Source organism: Nicotiana tomentosiformis, chromosome 11 (assembly GCF_000390325.3).
Source record: "Nicotiana tomentosiformis chromosome 11, ASM39032v3, whole genome shotgun sequence".
In the NCBI taxonomy this organism is placed as follows: domain Eukaryota; kingdom Viridiplantae; phylum Streptophyta; class Magnoliopsida; order Solanales; family Solanaceae; genus Nicotiana; species Nicotiana tomentosiformis.
The window spans coordinates 106,618,746-106,641,058 of NC_090822.1; the positions used below are offsets into that span (position 1 = coordinate 106,618,746).

Here is a 22,313-nt window from a genome sequence, read left to right on the forward strand (position 1 = left end):
GATAAAATTAAGTAACTTTTTCATAACAAAACAAAATTTAATGACTTTGATGAGAAAAATAAAAACTGAACGACTATTCATTAAATTATCCTTATATTCGCAGAAATTATCCTTATGTCAAATAACAGTAACAATTTGGCCTCAGGTTTTGTTTCCCGCCTAAACTAGAAATATTGAATTTACTGGTTGCCAAATTCAAATTATTCTTACATGCCTAGCAGAACCTTAATGGTTTAATCTACCGTTCATTCATCCTTCCATCAACGGCTAATATTCACAATCCGCGCTAACTACTTAAAACCAATAACATACGCCCACGTGTAACCTGAACACTCATACCAACAAATCTTAAACGTCCTTTCTACATTAAATCAACGGCCCAAATTCACAATCCGCGTCACTCCAAACCAACCAATCATATCTTACACCCCCAAAACTCTATATAAATCTCACCCACTCTTCTCCTTTATCACACAACAATTCTTCAGTTCACAAACTTTAGATCTTCTTTCTCTCTACTACAAAACCTAGTTTTCGATTCCAAAGTACAGTTTCAATGGCACCAAAAGCAGAGAAAAAGCCAGCGGAGAAGAAGCCAGTTGCAACAGAGGAGAAAAAGGCCGAAAAAGCTCCAGCTGAAAAGAAGCCAAAGGCAGGAAAGAAGCTTCCAAAGGAAGCAGGCGCATCTGGTGCTGACAAGAAGAAGAAGAGATCAAAGAAGAGTGTAGAAACTTACAAGATTTACATTTTCAAGGTGCTGAAACAAGTTCATCCTGATATTGGAATTTCAAGTAAGGCTATGGGAATAATGAACAGTTTCATAAATGATATATTTGAGAAACTTGCTCAGGAATCTTCTAGATTGGCTAGGTATAATAAGAAGCCTACTATTACTTCTAGGGAAATTCAGACTGCTGTTAGGCTTGTTTTGCCTGGTGAGTTGGCTAAACATGCTGTTTCTGAAGGTACTAAGGCTGTTACCAAGTTTACTAGTTCTTAGATTTGGGATTTCGGGGGGTTTTTATGGAATGTAAAGGTTGGGTACTTTTGTGGGGGCTGAAAAATGTTAGGTTTCTAAGTTTTTGCTTGTTCAATGATGTATTGAATATGAATATGAATGAACTGTTTTTGATTATTGTCCTGCTTTCGTAAGTTGGCCATAGCCAATTTCACATCTTGAATTATTACGAGACTACCATATGCAGATTTCTCAAATTCCAGTCCTATTTACATGAATAGGAACAGTACCCTCTGCAATATTCAATTTTTATCTGCATTTCTATTTCTTAGAGTGTAAAACAGAGTTTATCAACACTTAATTATAGTCAATTTCTTCATCTACATAATCAACACAGACAATTCTTATGCATTTTGTGGATGATGTATTCCAACCAAGCACTTAAAGTTGCAAAAGAACACCACTATTACACAAATAATAAATATTTGCAACCTCTTGAATGTGCAGTTAGCGTTTCTGCAAGATTAACACTAGAGTGTATGCTGCTTGAATGTGGCAAGCATCTGTAAACAAAATGAAGCACAAGCTCGTAGTCAAGTAAAATGTGCGTCAATTCTGTAAGAAATAGTTTACATACATTCTAACTCTTACGCCATATGGTCTTAACAATTCCTAAAACAACGGAATTCGTAATACAAAATATTTTGGAGAACGCTTATTTAAAACAATATCTACTCTCATATATGAAACCTAGTAGCATTGTCTAATTAGATTCATGCCGAGTAAATTACCTAGCAAGAAGTTCTCTATTCTCATTTTGGTTTTTTTAAGATGTAAAATTGAGAACTTTCTACTAATTTAAAAGGATATAAGTTATGTACACTGATTATATGAAAACGTTTTTATGCGATTAATGTACTTTAACGTGTGATATATAGTTGGTGAGTTACAATTTTTATTGAATTATTAATTCATGCTTAATTGAGATTTACTTATAATTACATTAAGTTATACTTCTTCCGTTTCAATTTGTTTGAACATATTTGATTGGTCATGGAGTTCAAGAAAAAAGAGAGAACTTTTCAAAATTATGGTTTAAAATAATACTCCTTTCGTTTCAATTTATGTGAAGATATTTTCTTTTTATTCCGTATCAAAAAAATTGACTCTTTTCCATATTTGAAAACAATTAACTTTATGTAATGATTTATAGCTATACAAAATATATGTATCTCAATTTAACTATCAAGTTCAAAAGTCTTTTTTTTGTTAAACTCCATACCCAGTCAAATCGGTTTACCTAAATTGAAACGGAGGGAATATATAGATATTTGTGTGACTATAAATCATCTCATTTAGGGTAGGGCTATCTAATTGACAAGATACTCGCCTTTGCCAACTGATGTGTTTGCAAAAATAATTAGCGGGGAATGAGTCGCTAGCTGAGTGAGTGATAATACTTAACCACAACCGTTTTAATGGGGGACAAGTCATAAAACATGCTAGTATATTAAATACAAAAAAATCAAAAGACTTCACTTTCAGAAACAACAAACAATAATCAGTCTTGTCATGTGTGTCATATAATATAAATCAATAAATAATTAGGTAATAAGTTATGTAGATACTGTATATTTTCAATTATTCATGTTTGGGAGGTCTCAATGAACAGATCATGTAATCGGAATAACTGTGGACCTCTTCGCAAGAAGTCAAATATAACAGTAGCCCTTACTCGAGAAAAATTAGTAACGTTATGCTAGTTTTACCTTCCCACTAGTGAGGATTGTAACGGTAGTCGGTAATTATAAGGTGCACCAGGTTCAACGAACCTGTAGTTAGCTGTAGGATCTTTCAAAGTTTCCTCATATTTATACTTGTCTTTATAATCAATAAATACTCGTTTCAAAGTATTTTTAAAACCGTATGACATTTCAGTTCTTATCAATTCATGAAATTTTATTTCGATAACAATAAATTTATCTCAAATAACTGTAAAACGTATCCAGTAATAGTGAGAACATTCAAAATAACAGTAATCATCTCAAATAAATATTTCAGTGTCATACTAAGTAAAGGACATGTCCCACGTACAAATTTTAAAATTCGGTAACATATTCATATTATAAATTATGTGTAAATCACGTAATTATGAAAACATAAATTACGATAAGGTTACTACTCACAGTACTCATGTCGAAATATCAAACTCGTCACCTTGAGCAATTCGTATGACTTCCTTCAATCAATTTATAATCACATTATATCGACATCATGTTAATTTTTTTGTTTAGGTCATCCATAATTAATTTAGGATATTCAGCCCTCGAGATTTAATGTTTGACTTTCAATTCATTAAATAATTTTTTTACCCAGGCTATGAGTAATTCAACTAGTTCATTATCTATCACAAAATCGCTTTTCTAATCTCAAACTTTTCTTCAACTTTTTTTCTAAGTATATTGAGAACTCACAAGAAATAGTAAAGAATAGTTTATATCCCATATCCTCTTGATGGTTTTACAGAAGCACAATAGATTAAGTTAGCATTCGGACTATATATTCAAATTATTAAAAATATAAATCTAATATGATTCGCCTTGTTTGCTGCTTAGCCTATTTCAAATTAAAGATTCCAATTATTCATAGGTATTCTCATATCTAAATCAATTGAAACAAATCACGTTTGGGTTACTAATGTTACTGCCTAACTCAACCCATGAAAATTTATATCTACTAATGTCAATTGAATAAATTATCCTGAAATCTAGACAATTTGTGGCTGGGAATGACTTTTTATGCGACGCCAAACCTTCGGCCTAACTCTTCATTCTCTATTTTGCTTTTGACTTTACCAAGTCTATGAAATCATTTAGTTCCATTTGGCCGTAGGTTTTGTCTTTATTTTTTAATTTTTTAAAAATATTATTTGTTTATGAAATATGATCATATTTTGAAAAAAAAATTCAAAAATTTTTAAGTTTCCAAAAATAGATTTTGGACAGTTTTTGAGTGATTTTTTTCTTCCACTCAAAAGACTTCAACTTTTCTTGAAATAAAATGCATGTCCAAACACAACTTCAACTTTCAAAAATTATTTTTCAATACAATTTCAAAAACTCTTTTTTCAAATTTCAATCAATGTCCAAACGCTAGCTCAGTTTCTATTCTGCCGAAACTAAATCCTTCATGCCCTTCCCCTAACAGCTTGTTTGGATGGTTGTTTCATGTCGTTTCATAATGTATCGTATTGTATTGTACGTATCGTATTATATTGTTTGATGAATACAATATTTGGATAGATTGTATCGTTTGCTGTCATTTCATGATGTCACGCATAAAAAATATGAAGAATAAAACTTGTAATATTACTAAGAAAAAATAGGATACGAAGTAGAATCATTATATAAAAAAGTAAGGTAAAGGATAAAATATGTTTATTTAATAATAAAGAATGGTAAAATGAGAGAAAAAAATAGGGGATCTTTACACAAATAGTCGGTCATGTTTATTATTTACTTTTTCTAGTCATATGCATAGATTATACATTCATTATACATTATTATACACATATAATATATAAATTATGCATACACTATACCTCCACCGGCTATTTTTAGTTTAAACGGTTAAGTGGACGGTTATTTAGGTTAATTCTTCAAAAAAATAAGGTAATGACGCCACCACATCAAATCCGTCGTTACATAAAGTGACACTTTTCGTCGTTATTTAACGACGGATTTAATGATACGATACAATAAAATTTAAGTAACAATCAAAACAAATATTGTATTTAAAGTAACAATACGATACAATACAATAGGTAACAACCATCCAAACAAGCTGTAAATCCTTCACGTAATTCTCAGTTTAATGGGATTTAGCCCAAATTTCCTTTTTTTGTTTGTTTGACATTTTTTTTTGTGTGGCTAAAGACTTATATAACCTTATTTAAATATAGGAGATTATAGCACTAGAACTAGCATTACTATTAGTCAATTTTTTAAACACATTTTAATTAGTTTATGAGCCATTTCTAAAAATAAATAATTAAAATAAAAATAAATAGCAACACAAGTATAAAAAAAATAAATGCGAAAAATAATAGAACGAATGTATCAAACGCCAACGTAAACGCCGATGTTGATAGAAAAAAATTATTTCAACTAGTAGCGTAGTGCCAAGAAAAACTACGCCACTGAATACTTGATGTTAGTGCTTGAAAAATTATACCAAAATAATTGAGTGCTAGAACGTTAATTGCATTTAGAGATAGAGAGATATAGAGAATTAGAGAGATATGAGTGTTTTGTGTGAATATTAAAAGAACGAAATATGGTATTTATAATTTTAAAATAGGACCAAAGTATATTTGAAAACACTTAGGGGTTAAAAACATAAATTAGGGGGTAAGTGGGTGTTAGGGAGGCAAAAATACCATTTTTGGCCGTTGCTAACGACTATTATTTTTTCAAAAAATAACTGTTGACTAATGGTACAAAAATGGCTAAATTAAAAAAAAAAAACATTAAGGGTAGCGGTTCGGTACCGGACGGCTACCGTTAGGTACCTTAAGGGTACCAATCGGACCAGTTCTTCCGGTACCGTCCCAGTCTCCGTTCACCTTATCCAAATCCTTTCCCCTACTATAACGACCCGACCGATCGTTTTGAGAGTAATAGCCCTGATCCCCTATTTACTGCTTTCCCCGTATCTGTTTCAGCTTATGTGACTTGCCGGGAGGTTTTATTTTAGTTTTTGGGGTGTTTTGGGACACTTAGTCCCTAAATGGAAGTTTAAGTCTTAGAATTTTTGTCCGTAGTCGGAACTATGTGAAGACGACTCCGAAATGGAGTTTCGTCTGTTCTGTTAGCTCCGTTGGGTGATTTTGAACTTAGAGCAGTGTCCGGATTGTGATTTGGAGGTCTTTAGCTCATTTAGGCTTGAAATGACGAAAGTCGAATTTTTGGAGATTTTGACCGATAGTGAACGTTTTGATATCGGAGTCGGCATTCGACTCCGGAAGTTGGAGTAGGTCCGTAATATTGAATATGACTTGTGTGCACAATTTGGGGTCAATCGGACGTGGTTTGATAGGTTTCGGCATCGGTTGTAGAAATTTAAACTTTCAAGTTTAATAAGTTTGAATTGGAGTGTGATTCATATTTTTAGCATTGTTTGATATGATTTGAGGGCTCGACTAAGTTCGTATGGTGATTTAGGACTAGTTGGTATGTTTAGTTGAGGTCCCGGTGGGCCTCGAGTGTGTTTCTGATGCTTAACAGATTGAGTTTTGGACTTATGCAATTGCTGAAGCTATCTGAGTTCTGGTGTTTTCGCACCTACGGTGGGGAGACCGCAGGTGTGGGATCGCAAGTGCGTAGAGGCAAGCACAGAAGCAGAGAGGAGCTGCCTGGGGGCCGCAAGTGCGAAGGAGGTGCCGCATCTACAATGCCCGCAAAAGCGCTCAACGACCCGCAGGAGCGGAAGAAGACCGCAGAAGCGGACATGGGTCTGCAGGTGCGCACACGCAGGTGCGAACCTTTGATCGCATGAGCGGACGCTGAGTTTTTAAGTGGAATCCGCACCTGCGATGGAAATTCCGCAGTTGCGATTCTTGGCCCGCAGGTGCGAAATCGCTAGGCAGAAAAGGGCTAAGTGCCAGGGTTGGAGCTAGAGAGCTCGGATTGAGGCAAAATTTCGAGGGATTTTTATAGAAAACTTGTGGGTAACAATTCTTAACTCTTTTATGATTATTTCTCATTAATCTATAGTTGATTCCACCTATTAATTAAGGATTAGAGTTGGAAATTGTGTAAAAATGGTAGAAACTTCCTAGACTAAGTTTTTGAGATTTGGAAGGCGATTTGAGGCCGGTTTTGAGAAATTCTTGTATGGTTGGACTCGTGAGTGAATGGGTGTTCGTATTTTATGACTTTTACCCGATTTCTAGACGTGGGCACGGGGAGACTTTTTGGGGCGATTTTCTAATTTCTCGCTTTAGCCTTGATTTCATTAATTAAATTAGTCTAATATAGTTGTATTTATGGTATGAAATTAATTTTGGCTAGATTTGGGCCATTCAGAGTTAGATAATCAAGGAAAGGACATTCTTACTAATTGATTGAGCTTGGTTCGAGATAAGTGGCTTGCCTAACCATGTGTGGGGGAAATCCTCTTAGAATTTGGTACTGTTGTGATATGTGAGCGTCGTGTACGTGAGGTGACGAGTACGTACACGAGCTATTTGTTGTAAAACCCAATTTATTTTACTGAGTAGCAACATGTTTTTCCTTTAATTTGAGTTATACCGTTTAAATGAGTATTAGTCTGTTTTCATTCTTAATTGATCTATTTCAATATGTGTAGTTATCCTGTTTAGTCTAATATCGTATATCTACGAGCTTTAACTGCTTATTTGAACTCTGTGAAGCATGGCTAGTTGATTTCCTGCTTTACTTTTGAGACTACGAGGCGATTTCTCGGGAGTTCTCCCTGCACATTTACATTTGAGACTACGAGGCGGTGCCTCGAGAGTTCTCCCTGCACATTTTCTTTTGAGACTACGAGGCGGTTCCTCGGGAGTTCTCACTGCACATTTACTTTTGAGACTACGAGGCGGTTCCTCAAGAGTTCTCCCTGCACATTACTTTTGAGACTACGAGGCGGTTTCTCGGGAGTTCTCTCTGCATATTTACTTTTGAGACTTCGAGGCGGTACCTCGGGATTTCTCCCTGTATATTTACTTTTGAGACTACGAGGCGTTACTTCGGGAATTCTCCCTATATATTTATTTTGGGACTATGAGACGGTATCTAGGGAGATCCCCTGCTGTTTATCCTTGTGTGTTGTATTTTTGCCTTGCTGTGTTTCCTTTTGTTAAATTCTAGTCTCTTATTATACTGTATATTCTCCTGTCTTATTTATTATTTACCAGTGGGCCTGACCTGACCTCGTCACTACTCGACCAAGGTTAGACTTGGCATTTACTGGGTACCATTGTGATGTACTCATACTACTCTTCTGTACATATTTTTGTGTGCAGATCCAGGTACTTCTTATCAGCCCCGCTATTAGCTTAGAGTGCTTGCTGCTGTACGGAGACTTCAAGGTACATCTTCCGTGTCCGCAGACCTCAGAGTCCCCTTCTATTCTCCCCTATGCCAATTACCTTATGTACTTCTTTTATTAGACTCTGGTGTATAGAGACACTAGTTTCCTTCTGTAGCTTGTGACTTACGATGTTTTGGGTTTTGGAAAGACTCTGTATTTATAGAGTATTGATTATTGTACATGCCGGGCGGCATTGTTACTAGTTATTCAGTTATCCATTGCTATTAGTTGCCAAATTGAGAGGTACAAGAAGTACCACCCTCCTACCTTCAGCGGATTGGCATCAGAGGATGCCCATGGATTTTTGGAGGAGTGTCACCGTATTCTCCGTACTATGGGTGTAGCAGAGTCGAGTGGGGTTTCTTTTACCACCTTCCAGCTTAGAGGAACAACCTATCAGTGGTGGCGTACTTATGAGTTGGATAGTCCGGCGGAGGCAGCTTCACTTACATGGACTCAGTTCTCGGACATGTTTTTGAGAGAGTATGTCCCTCAGAGCTTCAGGGACTCATGGCGCGCGGAGTTTGAGCAGCTGCGCCAGGGTGCTATGACTGTATCAGAGTATGCAGTCTGCTTCAGTGATTTGGCCCGACATGCACCAGCCTTGGTTGCCACAATTCGAGAGAGGGTTCATCGGTTTATTGAGGGACTCCACCCCAGTATCTAGATTAGTATGGCCAGGGAGTTGGAGATGGATATTTCTTATCAGTAGGTTGAGAGTATCACCAGGAGATTGGAGGGCATGCTTGCCCGGGATAGAGAGGAGAGAGAGGCCAAGAGGTCTCGAGAGACTGCTTCTTATTCTGGTGCTCGTGTCCCAGCATCTCACTACGGTAGGGGTTATGTGAGTCACCCCGATCATTAAGCTCTTCCAGCTGCCAGTGGTGTTCCAGCCCTTTCTAGGCCCCAGGATCCTTATTATGCACCGCCAGTATCTAGTGTGCCTCATGCACGGGGTGTTCCCAGTGGCCTGTCCAGCAGACCTGGCCCGAGCCAGTCACAACAGTCACGCCCTCCGAGAGCTTGTTTTGAGTGTGGCGACACTCGCCATATGGTGAGGGATTGTCCCAGACTTAGGAGGAGTGCACCTTCACAGATTTCTCAGGCACAACGTGCTCTATCGAGTCTTCAGGTTATGATTCCAGCACCAGCTATCGCCCCACCTGCTCAGCCAGCTCGAGGTCGCCCTAGAGGGGGAGGCCAGGCCAGATATTATGCTCTTCCGGCTCGTACAGAGGCAGTTGCTTCCGACTCTGTCATTACAAGTATTGTTCCGATCTGCCATAGAGATGCGTCGGTATTATTTGATCTAGGTTCTACATATTCCTATGTGTCCTCTTATTTTTTCCCGTATTTGGGCGTATCTCGGGATTTCTTGAGTTCCCTATTTACGTGTCTACTCCTATGGGAGATTCTCTTGTTATGGACCGCGTGTATCGGTCATGTTTGATTGCTCTTAGTGGTTTTGAGACCAGAGCCGATTTATTATTGCTTAGTATGGTAGATTTTGATGTTATCTTGGGCATGGAATGGTTGTCACCCCATTATGCTATTCTTGATTGTCATGCTAAGATCGTGACGCTGGCTATGCAAGGTCTACCATGATTAAAGTGGAGATGTACCTTAAAGTATACTCCCAGCAGAGTTATTTCATTCCTTAAAGCTCAACAAATGGTTGAGAAAGGGTGTGACACATATCTAGCTTATGTGAGAGATGTCAGTATTGATGCCCCTACAGTTGAGTCAGTCCCAGTAGTGAGGGACTTTCCAGATGTGTTTCCAGCTGATCTTCCGGGCATGCCGCCCGACAGAGATATTGATTTTGGCATTGATTTATTACCGGGCACTCAGCCCATCTCTATTCCTCCATATAGTATGGCTCCTCCTGAGTTGAAAGAGTTGAAGGAGCAGTTACAGGAGTTGCTTGATAAGGGCTTCATTCGGCCTAGTGTGTTACCTTGGGATGCTCCGGTCTTATTTGTGAAGAAAAATGATGGTTCTATGCGTATGGGCATTGATTATCGCCAGCTGAACAAAGTCACAGTTGAAGAACAAGCATCCATTGCCTCGTATTGATGACTTATTTGATCAGTTACAGGGTGCCAGAGTATTTTCCAAGATTGACTTACGTTCAGGCTATCATCAGTTGAAGATTCGGGAGCCAGATATCCCGAAGACTTCTTTCAGGACTCGATATGGTCACTACGAGTTCCTTGTGATGTCTTTTAGGTTGACCAATGCCCCAACCATTTTTATGCACTTGATGCACAGTGTGTTCCGGTCTTATCTTGACTTTTTTTGTCATTGTGTTTATTGACGATATTCTGGTGTACTCCTAGACTCGGGAGGATCATGAGCAGCACCTGAGGACTGTGCTTCAGACCTTGAGAGAAAAGAAGTTATATGCAAAATTTTCAAAGTGTGAGTTTTGGCCAGACTCAGTGGCATTCTTGGGTCATGTAGTATCGAGTGATGGGATCAAGGTGGATCCTAAGAAGGTGGAAGCATTGCAGAGTTGGCCTAGACCGTTATCAGCTACGGAGATCGGGAGTTGGTTTGGCGAGGTATTACCATCGTTTTGTAGAGGGATTCTCATATATTGCAGCACCTATGACCAGGCTGATCCAGAAGGGTGATCCGTTCAGGTGGACAGAGGAGTGTGAGGAGAGCTTTCAGAAGCTCAAGACAGCTTTGACTACAGCCCCAGTATTGGTATTGCCTACAGGTTCGGGGTTTTATACTGTATATTGTGATGCGTCGCGGATTGGTCTCGGTGCGGTGTTGATGCAGGACGGTAGGGTAATTGCCTAAGCGTCCAGACAGCTGAAGGTGCATGAAAAGAACTATCATATCCACGACCTTGAGTTAGCAGCTATTATTCATGCCTTGAAGATTTAGCGGCACTATTTGTACGGTGTTTCTTGTGAGATCTACACTGATCGCCGGAGTTTGCAACATCTGTTCAAGCAGAAGGATCTTAATTTGCGCTAGAGGAGGTGGTTAGAGCTGCTTAAGGATTATGATATCACCATTTTGTACTACCCTGGGAAGGCCAATGTGGTGACCGATGCTTTGAGTCGCCGGGAAGAGAGTTTGGGGAGCTTAGCATATCTACCAGCAGCAGAGAGGCCCATGGCATTGGATGTTCAAGCCTTAGCCAGCCAGTTTGTGAGATTGGATATTTCTGAGCCGAGTCGAGTATTGGCTTGTCCGTAAGGACACAGTTCAACACGGTGATGCTAAGGAGGTCCCTATTGGAGATGATGGTGTATTTGAGGATGCATGCAGGCTATGTGTGCCCAATGTAGGTGGGTTGCGCAAGTTGATTCTCTAGGAGGCTCACAGCTCGCGATACTCCATTCATCCGGGTGCCACGAAGATGTACCAGGACTTGAGGGAACATTACTGGTGGAGGAGGATGAAGAAGGACATAGTGGAGTATGTAGCTCGGTGTCTCAATTGCTAGAAGATGAAGTATGAGCATCAACGGCTATGTGTGTTGCTTCAGAAGTTAGAGATTCCGGAGTGGAAATAGGAGCGGATCACTATGGATTTCATTATTGGACTCCCACGGACTCAACGGAAGTTTGACACAGTTTGGATGATTGTGGATAGGCTGGCTAAGTCAGCTCATTTCATTCCTGTGATGACTACCTATTCTTCTGAGAAGTTGGCTCGAATTTATATCCGCGAGATTGTCAGGCTTCATGGTGTACTGGTATCTATCATCTCTGACCAGGGTACGCAGTTTACATCACAGTTCTGGAGGGCTGTACAGCAGGAGTTGGGTACTCGGGTTGAGCTGAGCACAACATTTCACCCTCAGACGGACGGGCAGTCTGAGTGCACTATTCAAATACTGGAGGATATGCTCCGCACTTGTGTGAGATTTTGGGGGTGGGGGGTGCTTGGGATTTGTTCTTGCCACTTGCGGAGTTTGCCTACAATAACAGTTATCAGTCGAGCATTCAGATGGCACCGTATGAGGCTCAGTATGGTAGGCGGTGTCGGTCTCCAGCGGGTTAGTTCGAGCCGGGTGAGGCTAGATTATTGGGTACAGAGTTGGTTCAGGATGCCCTGGATAAGGTGAAGGTGATTCAGGATTGACATCGCACAGCCCAGTCCAGACAGAAGAGTTATGCGGACCGGAAGGTTCGTGATGTTGCATTCATGGCTGGCGAGCGGGTCTTGCTCTGGGTTTAACCTATGAAGGGCATTATGAGGTTCAGGAAGAAGGGCAAGCTGAGCCCAAGGTTTATCGGCCCATTTGAGGTGTTGCGACGTGTTAGGGAGGTTGCTTATGAGTTTGTCTTGCCTTCCAGTCTTGCAGGGGTCCATCTAGTATTCCATGTTTCTATACTCCGGAAGTATCACGGCGATCTGGCTCATGTGCTGGATTTTAGCTCAGTCCAGTTGGACAAGGATCTATCTTATGTTGAGGAGCCAATGTCTATTTTGGACAGGCAGGTCCGAAAGCTGAGGTCAAAGAACATTGCTTTAGTGAAGGTTCAATGAAGGGGTCTACCGGTCGAGGAGGTGACTTGGGAGACCGAGTAGGATATGCGCAACTTTTATCCTTATCTTTTTACCACTTCAGGTATGTCTCTATACTCATTCGAGGACGAATGATTATTTTAAGAGGGGGAGGATGTAACAACCGGGCCGGTATCTGTTACAGCTTATGTGACTTGCCGGGAGGTTTTGTTTTGGTTTTTGGGGGTATTTTGGGACACTTATTCCCTAAACAGAAGTTTAAGTCTTAGGATTTTTGTCCATAGTCAGAACTGTATGAAGACGACTCTGGAATAGAGTTTTGTTGGCTCCATTGGGTGATTTTAGAATTAGGGGCATGTTCGGATTATGTTTTGGAGGTCTGTAGCTCATTTAGGCTTGAAATGGCGAAAGTCAAATTTTTGGAGATTTTGACCGGTAGTGGACTTTTTGATATCGAGGTCGGAATCCGATTCTGAAAGTTGGAGTAGGTCCGTAATGTTGAATATGTCTTGTGTGCAAAATTTGGGGTCAATTGGACCTGGTTTGATAGGTTTCGACATCGATTGTAAAAATTCAAAGTTTCAAGTTCATTAAGTTTGAATTGGAGGGTGATTCGTATTTTTAGCGTTGTTTTATGTAATTTGAGGGCTCGACTAAGTCCGTATGGTGATTTAGGACTAGTTGGTATGTTTGGTTGAGGTCCCGGGGGGCCTCGGGTGTGTTTCGGATGCTTAACAGATTGAGTTTTGGACTTATGCAATTACTGAAGCTATCTGAGTTCTGGTGTTTTTGCACCTGCGGTGGGGAGACCGCAGGTGCGGGATCGCAAGTGCGGAGAGGCCAGTTCAGAAGCGAAGAAGAGAGGAGCTACCTGGGGACCGCAGGTGCGAAGGAGGTGCCGCATCTGCGGTGCCCGCAGAAGCGCTCAACGACCCACAAGAGCGGAAGAAGACTGCATAAGCGGACATGGGTCCACAGGTGCGAAGATCGCAGGAGCGGACGCTGAGTTTTTAAGTGGAATCCGCACCTGCGGTGGAAATTTCATAGGTGCGATGACGCATGTGCGATTCTTGGCCCGCAGGTGCGAAATCGCTGGGCAGAAAAGGGCTAAGTGCTAGGGTTTGATTTCATTCTCCATTTTTGGACCTAGAGAGCTCGGATTGAGGCAAAATTTTGAGGGATTTACAGAGTAAGCTTGTGGGTAACAATTCTTAACTCTTTTGTGGTTATATCTCATTAATTTATAGTTGATTCCACCCTTTAATTAAGGATTTGAGTTGGAAATTGGGTAAAAATGGTAGAAACTTCCTAGACTAAGTTTTTGAGATTTAGAATGCGATTTGAGGTCGAATTTGAGAAATTCTTGTATGGTTGGACTCGTGAGTGAATGAGTGTTTGTATTTTTTGACTTTTACCCGATTTCGAGACGTGGGCCCCGGGAGACTTTTTGGGGCGATTTTCTAATTTCTCGCTTTAGCCTTGATTTCATTAATTAAATTAGTCTAATATAGTTGTATTTATGGTATGAAATTATTTTTGGCTAGATTTGGGCTATTCGGAGTCGGATAATCGAGAAAATGGTATTCTTACTGATTGATTGAGCTTGGTTCGAGGTAAGTGACTTGCCTAACCTTGTGTGAGGGAAATCCCCTTAGGATTTGGTACTGTTATGATATGTGAATGCCGTGTTCGTGAGGTGACGAGTACGTACACGGGTTATTTATTGTAAAACCTGATTTATTTTACTGAGTAGCAACATGTTTTTCCTTTAATTCGAGTTATACCGTTTAAATGAGTATTAGTTTGTTTTCATTCTTAATTGAGCTATTCCAATATGTGTAGTTATCCTGTTTAGTTTAATATCGCATATCTACGTACTTTAACTGCTTATTTGAACTCTGTGAAGCATGCCTAGTTGATTTTCTGCTTTCCCTTGTTCTTTATCGGTATAACTGTAGAAATCTTACTCTTAACTATTGTATTTATCGGTTTGAGCGATGTATTTACTTTTGAGACTACGAGGTGGTTCCTCGGGAGTTCTCCCTGCACATTTACTTTTGAGACTACGAGGCGGTTCCTCGAGTATTCTCCCAGCACATTTACTTTTGAGACTACGAGATGGTTCCTTGGGAGTCCTCCATGCACATTTACTTTTGCGAGTCCGAGGCGGTTCCTTGGGAGTTCTCCCTATATATTTACTTTTGAGACTACGAGGCGGCACCTCGGGAGTTCTCCCTGCATATTTATTTTGGGAATACGAGACGGTATCTCGGGAGATCCCCTGCTATTTACCCCTATGTGTTGTACTGTTGCCTTTCTGTGTTTCCTTTTGTTAAATTCTAGTATCTCATTATACTGTATATTCTTCTGCCTTATTTATTATTTACCAGTGGGCCTGACCTGACCTCGTCACTACTTGACCGGGGTTATGCTTGGTACTTACTAGGTACCATTATGGTGTACTCATGCTACTCTTCTGCACATATTTTTGTGTGTAGATCGAGGTACTTCTTATCAGCCCCGCTATTAGCTGAGAGTGCTTGCTGCTGTACGGATACTTCAAGGTACATCTGCCGTGTCCGCAAACCTTAGAGTCCCCTTCTATTCTCCTCTATGTTAATTACCTTATTTACTTCTTTTCTTAGACTGTGGTGTATAGAGATACTAGTTTCCTTCTGTAGCTTGTGACTTACGATGTTCCAGGTTTTGAGAAGACTGTATATTTATAGAGTATTGATTATTGTACATGCCGGGTGGCATTGTTACTAGTTATTTAGTTATCCACTGCTGTTAGTTACCAAGTTTTACTTTCGTTTTATTATTTTTCGCAATTTGTTAGGCTTACCTAGTCGTAGAGACTAGGTGCCGTCACGACATTATACGGAGGGAGTTTGGGTCGTAACACCTACCCCCAATTCTTATCGGTACGGAGTGGTACCGATTCCGGTTCGAGCAATCCCCTCCCTTTAGACAACCCTAATTTAGGTCACAGAAAATTTTTAATATTAAATTATTTTTAAATATTAGAAAGGGTTCATTCTTTTTCAACCTAACTAAAAAGGAAATATATTTATTCTTTTTGAAGCGGAGGGAGTATGAGTTTATTTAAACAAGACATTTTCACATAAACAATTTTTTTGTTATGTCTATATAATATGGGTCATCTCATTTTAGAAAAGAAAATTTTACCTCCTATAGCAAAGGTTTACACTATATTTATTATAAATCAAAACCTTTTTAAAATATTATTTTCTATAACTACCTTTTATTTTTATAGCAAAATAGGTATTTATGATATACACTACCATTAAGGCATAAAATACGCTATGTACCATTTCTCTCTCTCATTCTTTCGGTTATTCTTTCACAAAATCACAAAAAAATATTTCTTCTATCTCTCTCTCACAGCAAGATTGTATTCACAATTTTTGAAGAACGATTCTCTCTCTCTCTCTCTCTCTCTCACTTTCAACGATTTTACTCCAAAATTTCGTGGTAAGTGTTAAAGTTTTTGAGTTTTTTGGTCGGTTCAAGCTTCTTCTTTTTCTCTTCACTTTTTTTAAAAAATCTTAACCATTGTTAGGTTTTCAGAAGAAAACTTCAAATTTCCTCTTCAATGGCCGATTCAACAACTTTGAAACAAGAGGGCCACTGCGGCTTTCTTCTATGTCGGATATTGCAATGGATTCCTCTACACGGATACTGTAATATTTTTTTACGCCGGAGAAGATTCGAGGGCCAGGATTTTTGTTATTCTCCATTTTTAGTTTTAATACAAGGTATACAATTTTTTGCTTGGCCGGAAAAACGTCATCTCCGACGAACTTTCTTCTCTTCTTTGCTATTTAGTCAATACAATAATACAAAAATATTGTATTCTGTACAAATTCACTCAAATATATTGTATTTTTGTATAAATATATTTTTTTGCTTGTATTTATGTATTTCGAAGGTTTGTATTTTTTCAATACAGCTGAATACATTTGTATTCATGCATGAATACAGGATATAAATATTGAAATACACTGAATACAAATATTAAAATAGAACAAAATATAAACAGTAAATATATTTAATTTTAAAATACAGTGAAATACAGTAAAATACACTGAATACAAATAGAAATACAGTGAATACAACCAATAAAATATACTGAATATAGCAATAATAACATGTATTAGGAATAACTAAAATACTGTTAATACAAATATATTTGAATATACTTTATATAAAATAGCGAATATAGTAAATACAAACATTGAATCTAATGAATGCAACAGTAAGAAAAAAAATAAAACACACTAAATACAAAAGTTATATACAACTAAAAAATCATTTTAATTTATTGAGTTGATAATGAGGCATGTTAGAATTGATTTTGTTGAGTTATATTAGAAGTGTATCAGGCTAATTGATATTATTTCCGTTATTAGACATCTAAACATACCTATTTTTAAGACGATTGCCGTTACTGTATTCATGAATATATGGCGCGAATACATGTGAATACATGCGCGTACAGCTGGACTGCACCGAGTTTAGCCCCTTTTTGCTGCTGTATTCATGAATACAACAACGCGAATACATACACGTACAACTGGACTGCCGTGATTTAGTGATTTTAGGCGCTTTTTGCTGCTGTATTCATGAATACATCGTGCGAATACATGTAAATACATGCACGTACTGTCACACCTCCTTTTTTCCTAGGGGGATATGGGGAATAAGAGAGTTTTTCCAATTAAAGTGACATTAATCGAAATGGGATTATTTATTTATTTCAAAGTCGCCACTTGGAATAATTTATAGTGTCCCAAGTCACCGGTTTATTTTAAATCCCAAATCGAGGAAATTGACTCTTATTTATGGTCTGCGAACACAGAAGACCGGGTAAGGAATTCTGTTAACTTGGGAGAAGATGTGAGGCACTCCCGAGTTCCGTGGTTTTAGCACGGTCATTCAACTGTAATAATTGGCCTAATTATCTGATTTATTACATATTTAAAATCTATTGTGCTTTTTAGCTTTCTGACCGCTTTTAATATTTATGGAATTTATTTCTGGAACAAGTCACGATGTCGTACACTTGTCGTTTTGATACACATTGCAAACCGCGCCACATGAAATGCACCCGCGATTTACGACATATTTATTTTTATTATTATTTGAAGTTTAGGTCAAGTCGCGTGAAACGCGCACTTGAGTTGGGATGTATGTATCGTGACCATGCTACGGAAACCATACCCATAGTCACAATGATTTATTATTTATTGCGCTAACAAGAAAAAATTAATTAATAAATAAATAAAGCTAATAGGACAAACTAGAAGCATAATAAAATAGCATTTCATCCAATAAGCCCCATGAGCATTGGCCCATATTTACCTAATTCTTCTGATCATTTTTACTTATTATCAGACAATGAAAGGTCCATTGAATACCAAACTAAAGGACATTAACAAGATGGATATGAAAGCTCGTTTGGAACCCCAATAAAATTTGGACTAAACTAAATCAGTAGCCTATTCAACTTTTCTCTTCAAGATCAATACTCATGGCCCAATGTAAAGACGTAAAGGCCCAAAATTTATCAAAAGACAACATCATCTCCTATATTTCTTAATCAAGTTATATACACAGAAGCTCTTAAGCACAGTAGTATCTAACCAACATCAGAAATTGGCAAACACTCGAATCAAGTATTGACTTAACAATTAATGAAGGCAACATAATAACAAATACATAGATTTCAAGCTTTTCAAAAAAACAGTCGAAACAAAATGGAGACTAACCTTAAGGATTGAAATCATATATTTATTTGAAATAAATTCCAACTGCGTACAAAGCTTGAAATCGAATCGGCAATCAAACTTAAACAACAGCCACAACCACACCGAAAAAAAAAATTGAACAGAACCGGCGACTCGAGACCTCAACGGCAACCTCGACCTCCACTTTGATGCCACTGTTTACGTTCGAAACGGGGTTATTCAGGGGGTGTGCTTAGCTGGGATTTGGTGCTGATTTTGGGGTGTTTTTAGTTGAGGAAGAAGGTTGTTTTTGGGTGGTTTTGGAGCTGCATTTTGGTGAATTTTGAGCTAGTTTTGTGACTTTTTCAAGGTTGCTTTTGGGTGGGTTTAATGGCTAGAAAACTGCCGATTTTAATGGAAAAGTATGGAGATGTTTCGGGTGGTTTTATTGCTGATTGTTTGGTGAAGAACATGGAGCTTTCGAGGCTCTTTCATGGTGGATTTTGCTTGAAGAAGAAAGATCCTTTTAATGGTGGAAAACAAACGTTGTTTATGAGTGATGGAAACAGAAGCTTTTCTTGCTTAGCTACTATTTTTTAGGTACTATCTACTGGTTAATTTTTGTCAAAAATCCAAATGGAGAAGATGGGTGTTGGGGCATGTTCTCGATCCCTCCCTGTTTTTTTTGCTCTCTCCGTTCTGTTGTGGTTGTTCTCTTTGCCCTCTCCGTTCTCCCCTTTTTTGGACTCTATCCCTTGTGTGTTGGGTCATTGGAAAATATATAGGTCTAGGTATAGGGATTAATTGGTGGCCAAGAAAAAGAGTGTGTATGGGCATGTGCATTTTTTGAGAGAGCATGTGGGTTTGTTACAAAAGATAAGGAAGAATCTTGCCACATGGAAATAACTCATTGACTCTTGCTTTAATTAATATATTTTTTTTAAGAGTGTAAAAATAAAAATACTAGCTGAATATTTTAAAATCAAGAACATATAATTTTGATGATTTTTAATTTTCTTAAATAAAACCTACTAAAAATGAAGTTAAGGTTAAAATATGTAGATTAAACTTAAAATTATTTACATACTAAAAAGTGTTGAAAAATCACAAGTATGGTAAAAATTAGGTGCTCACACGTACAACTGGACTGCTCTAATTTTTAAGCGCTTTTTACTGCTGTATTCATGAATATAGCAGTGCGAATACAACGAATATACTATCGTAACAACTTAATATTAGTTATAGGAAGTAATTATATATATGGTAGCTATAGGAAGTTAATAACCTCTAAACAATAGTGGTTTCTGACTCATATACCAAATACATATATATGCTTGTGAAGATATAATTAAGAATATAAAAATGTTCTATATTTAAGATGTTAAATGTTTAGATTAAGCTGTCACATAATTATTTAACATAACGTATCAAGCCAAGTAGATTTTCTCGATTCAAGTCTCATTACCATCCTCCGTCGGATAAAAATATAACTACGTAAAGAATCAATATGACGTTATAAAATACTGATTATCGGATTGCACGACAAGGAAATTTCTTTTTCTCTTTCAAGCTAAGATATACTTATAATTTTCATACTCATTAAAGCACATCATCTACATTTTACAAGAAAAAGGTAAACAAAACAACCAAGTAATAAAATGTACTCCCACAGCAACCACACCGCATTCGACATGTATTGACAAAGCCATTAGCTGCCACGAGCGATGCCACCGCCAAACATCCTCTTTTACCTATCCTGTAATTGAACTAAACTGAACATTATTCTGCTCATATTTTCTCATCTTGGCCAAGGAATTTATAACTGGAGTGTGTCCAACAAATAAAGCAACATGTCCCATAAGCTTATCTTTCCTTGAAAAAGTAGTACCACATGAGCACTGCCATTTTAGGTCACCACAATGTTTCTCATGAGTTCTAAGATCAGATAACACAGAAAATTGCTTCTTATTGCATCTATTGCACATATACATTTTGGGACAATGACTTCTCTTGTAGTGATTCTTGACACATATCATTGATTTCAATGGCTGAAATTTGGCATGTTTTTTATTCCACCTGCAACCTTCTTGTGGGCATGAATATTTCTTACTCAATTTTGATAATCCATCATTTATTCCATTATTATTTCCATTGTTCTTCAATGGATTACTCAAAGCAGCATTAGACTTGTATTCATCTCCATGAGCTCTCATGTGCATTCTCAAATTAGCATCCCTTTTAAACCCTTTACCACAAACTTGACAATAGTGTGTGTACTTAGCCAATAAATCAGCTGCCTCCAACTCAATAATATCACAATTTTCTTGTGATGAAATATTTTGCATTCCTTCATTCTTGAATTTCCGTTTTCCCAATTGAACATTACTATGATCAGTAATAGCTATAATAGTACTCTGACTTTTGTTATCTTCAATATTACTACAAGAAGCATAATTCTCTTCATACCAATGATCAAGCGTTTCGTTCGAGTAGAAACCTTGAGGCAAATGATCAACATGGCCATCATCTTGAAGCTTGATTTGGGATGGTTCGAGAAATCTACTTGAATTAATATTGTTGGTGGTTGAAGTCGAGCCGAGGGAAATCTTCTGGCAAGAAAACATGAGAGAGGATGCAGTTGTGATGATTTCTTGAATCAAACTTCCCATATTTGCAATGGCCATAGACGTTGACTCGGATGCTTGGACTATTGTTTGATTATCAGTAGATATAAACATGGTGGCAAGTGATTGAACTTGATCCACCTTTTCTTTCAAAAGAGATAAATTATAAAGGAAAGAATTACTTGGTTGAGGAGAATGGTTTAAAGTAGATGTAGCTGCAACATGAACTGAAGAAGAAATCATATGATCTTGATCTTGATCAAGATTATGATGAATAGGTGCATATAATGGTAAGTTTTGTGGATTAGTATTAGGGAAACATGGAATATTGGTCGTCCCTTCAATCATTTTGGATTATGCTCTAATTTCTGAGTTGTAGACTTGTTCTTTCTTCTTTTTCTCTTGGAAATAAATATACGCTCAACAACATTGATTATATAAGAAAGGGAAGAAAATGTGCTTTTTGTGACATTTAGGGTGACGTTTTTGGTAGGAAAAAAAAAATAAGTTAGAGAGAAACAACGATACAATTTAAGTCAACTTTGAGATTCAAATGAGACCATTTAAGACCTCCCTCAAATACTACCGATCTCACATTAAGACAAACTATATATTCAAAATACAAATTTTCCAAACGTATTAGAATAAATAACTTATGGGTGACACAAATTTATGTGCGACTTATTATTTTTACATGTTGGACATCAATTATATGTTTGGTTTCGGAAATAAAAATGATATCTGTGATTCAAACTGTCTCTGTTGGTTGAGTCTCGTCAACCTTCACGCATGAATTTGAAGTTGTAAAAGAGATTTATTTTTTCCAGAGAGGAAGGTCATCTTTAAGAGATAACGACCATTTCCACATCTGTATTAATTTATTATTTATTGGGGCCATCATATTTTTGGTTCTTGATTTACTTCGTCAATCTTTTTGAGAAGAATCTAACCACAACATTTCACTTTATTAGATAGGGGACCATTGACGTTTTGTTCTTTTGCGTTGTACTAATATTTTGTTCCATATCCATTTGGACTCAGAACAATGTCAACCAACTCCTCCTTAATAATCTTGGTAAAAATAGCCTGGGATAGTGAGTTTTCGGGCTGCTAATTGAAAAATAGTCATCATTTGTAAAGTCATTAAAAATAGCTATTTTGTTGAAACACGAAAAGTTCAAGCATAATATGCTGGATTATGAAGCTTATGCGTATAAACTTCCAGTATATTATGTTGGAACTCCAACATACGAAAAATTCCAGCATAATATGCTAGATTATGGAGCTCATGCGTATAAATTTCTAGCATATTATATTGGGACTCCAGCACATTATGAAATTTCAGCACATTATGCTGGAATCTTATATGTAAAA

General features: G+C 37.7%; 2 protein-coding genes across 2 annotated transcripts; one reads left to right on the forward strand and one right to left on the reverse strand.

The window, feature by feature from the left end:
- The first annotated feature begins 455 nt into the window (after positions 1–455).
- LOC104101188 (histone H2B.2-like) lies at positions 456–1,135 on the forward strand. Its single transcript, XM_009608628.4, has one exon. It carries the CDS (start codon positions 557–559, stop codon positions 998–1,000), a length of 444 nt encoding a protein of 147 aa, XP_009606923.1. The 5' UTR covers positions 456–556; the 3' UTR covers positions 1,001–1,135.
- An 18,722-nt stretch (positions 1,136–19,857) lies between these two features.
- LOC104096869 (protein SENSITIVE TO PROTON RHIZOTOXICITY 2) lies at positions 19,858–21,387 on the reverse strand. The gene has a single exon (XM_009603318.4). It carries the CDS (start codon positions 21,285–21,287, stop codon positions 20,067–20,069), a length of 1,221 nt encoding a protein of 406 aa, XP_009601613.1. The 5' UTR covers positions 21,288–21,387; the 3' UTR covers positions 19,858–20,066.
- Positions 21,388–22,313: the final 926 nt, after the last annotated feature.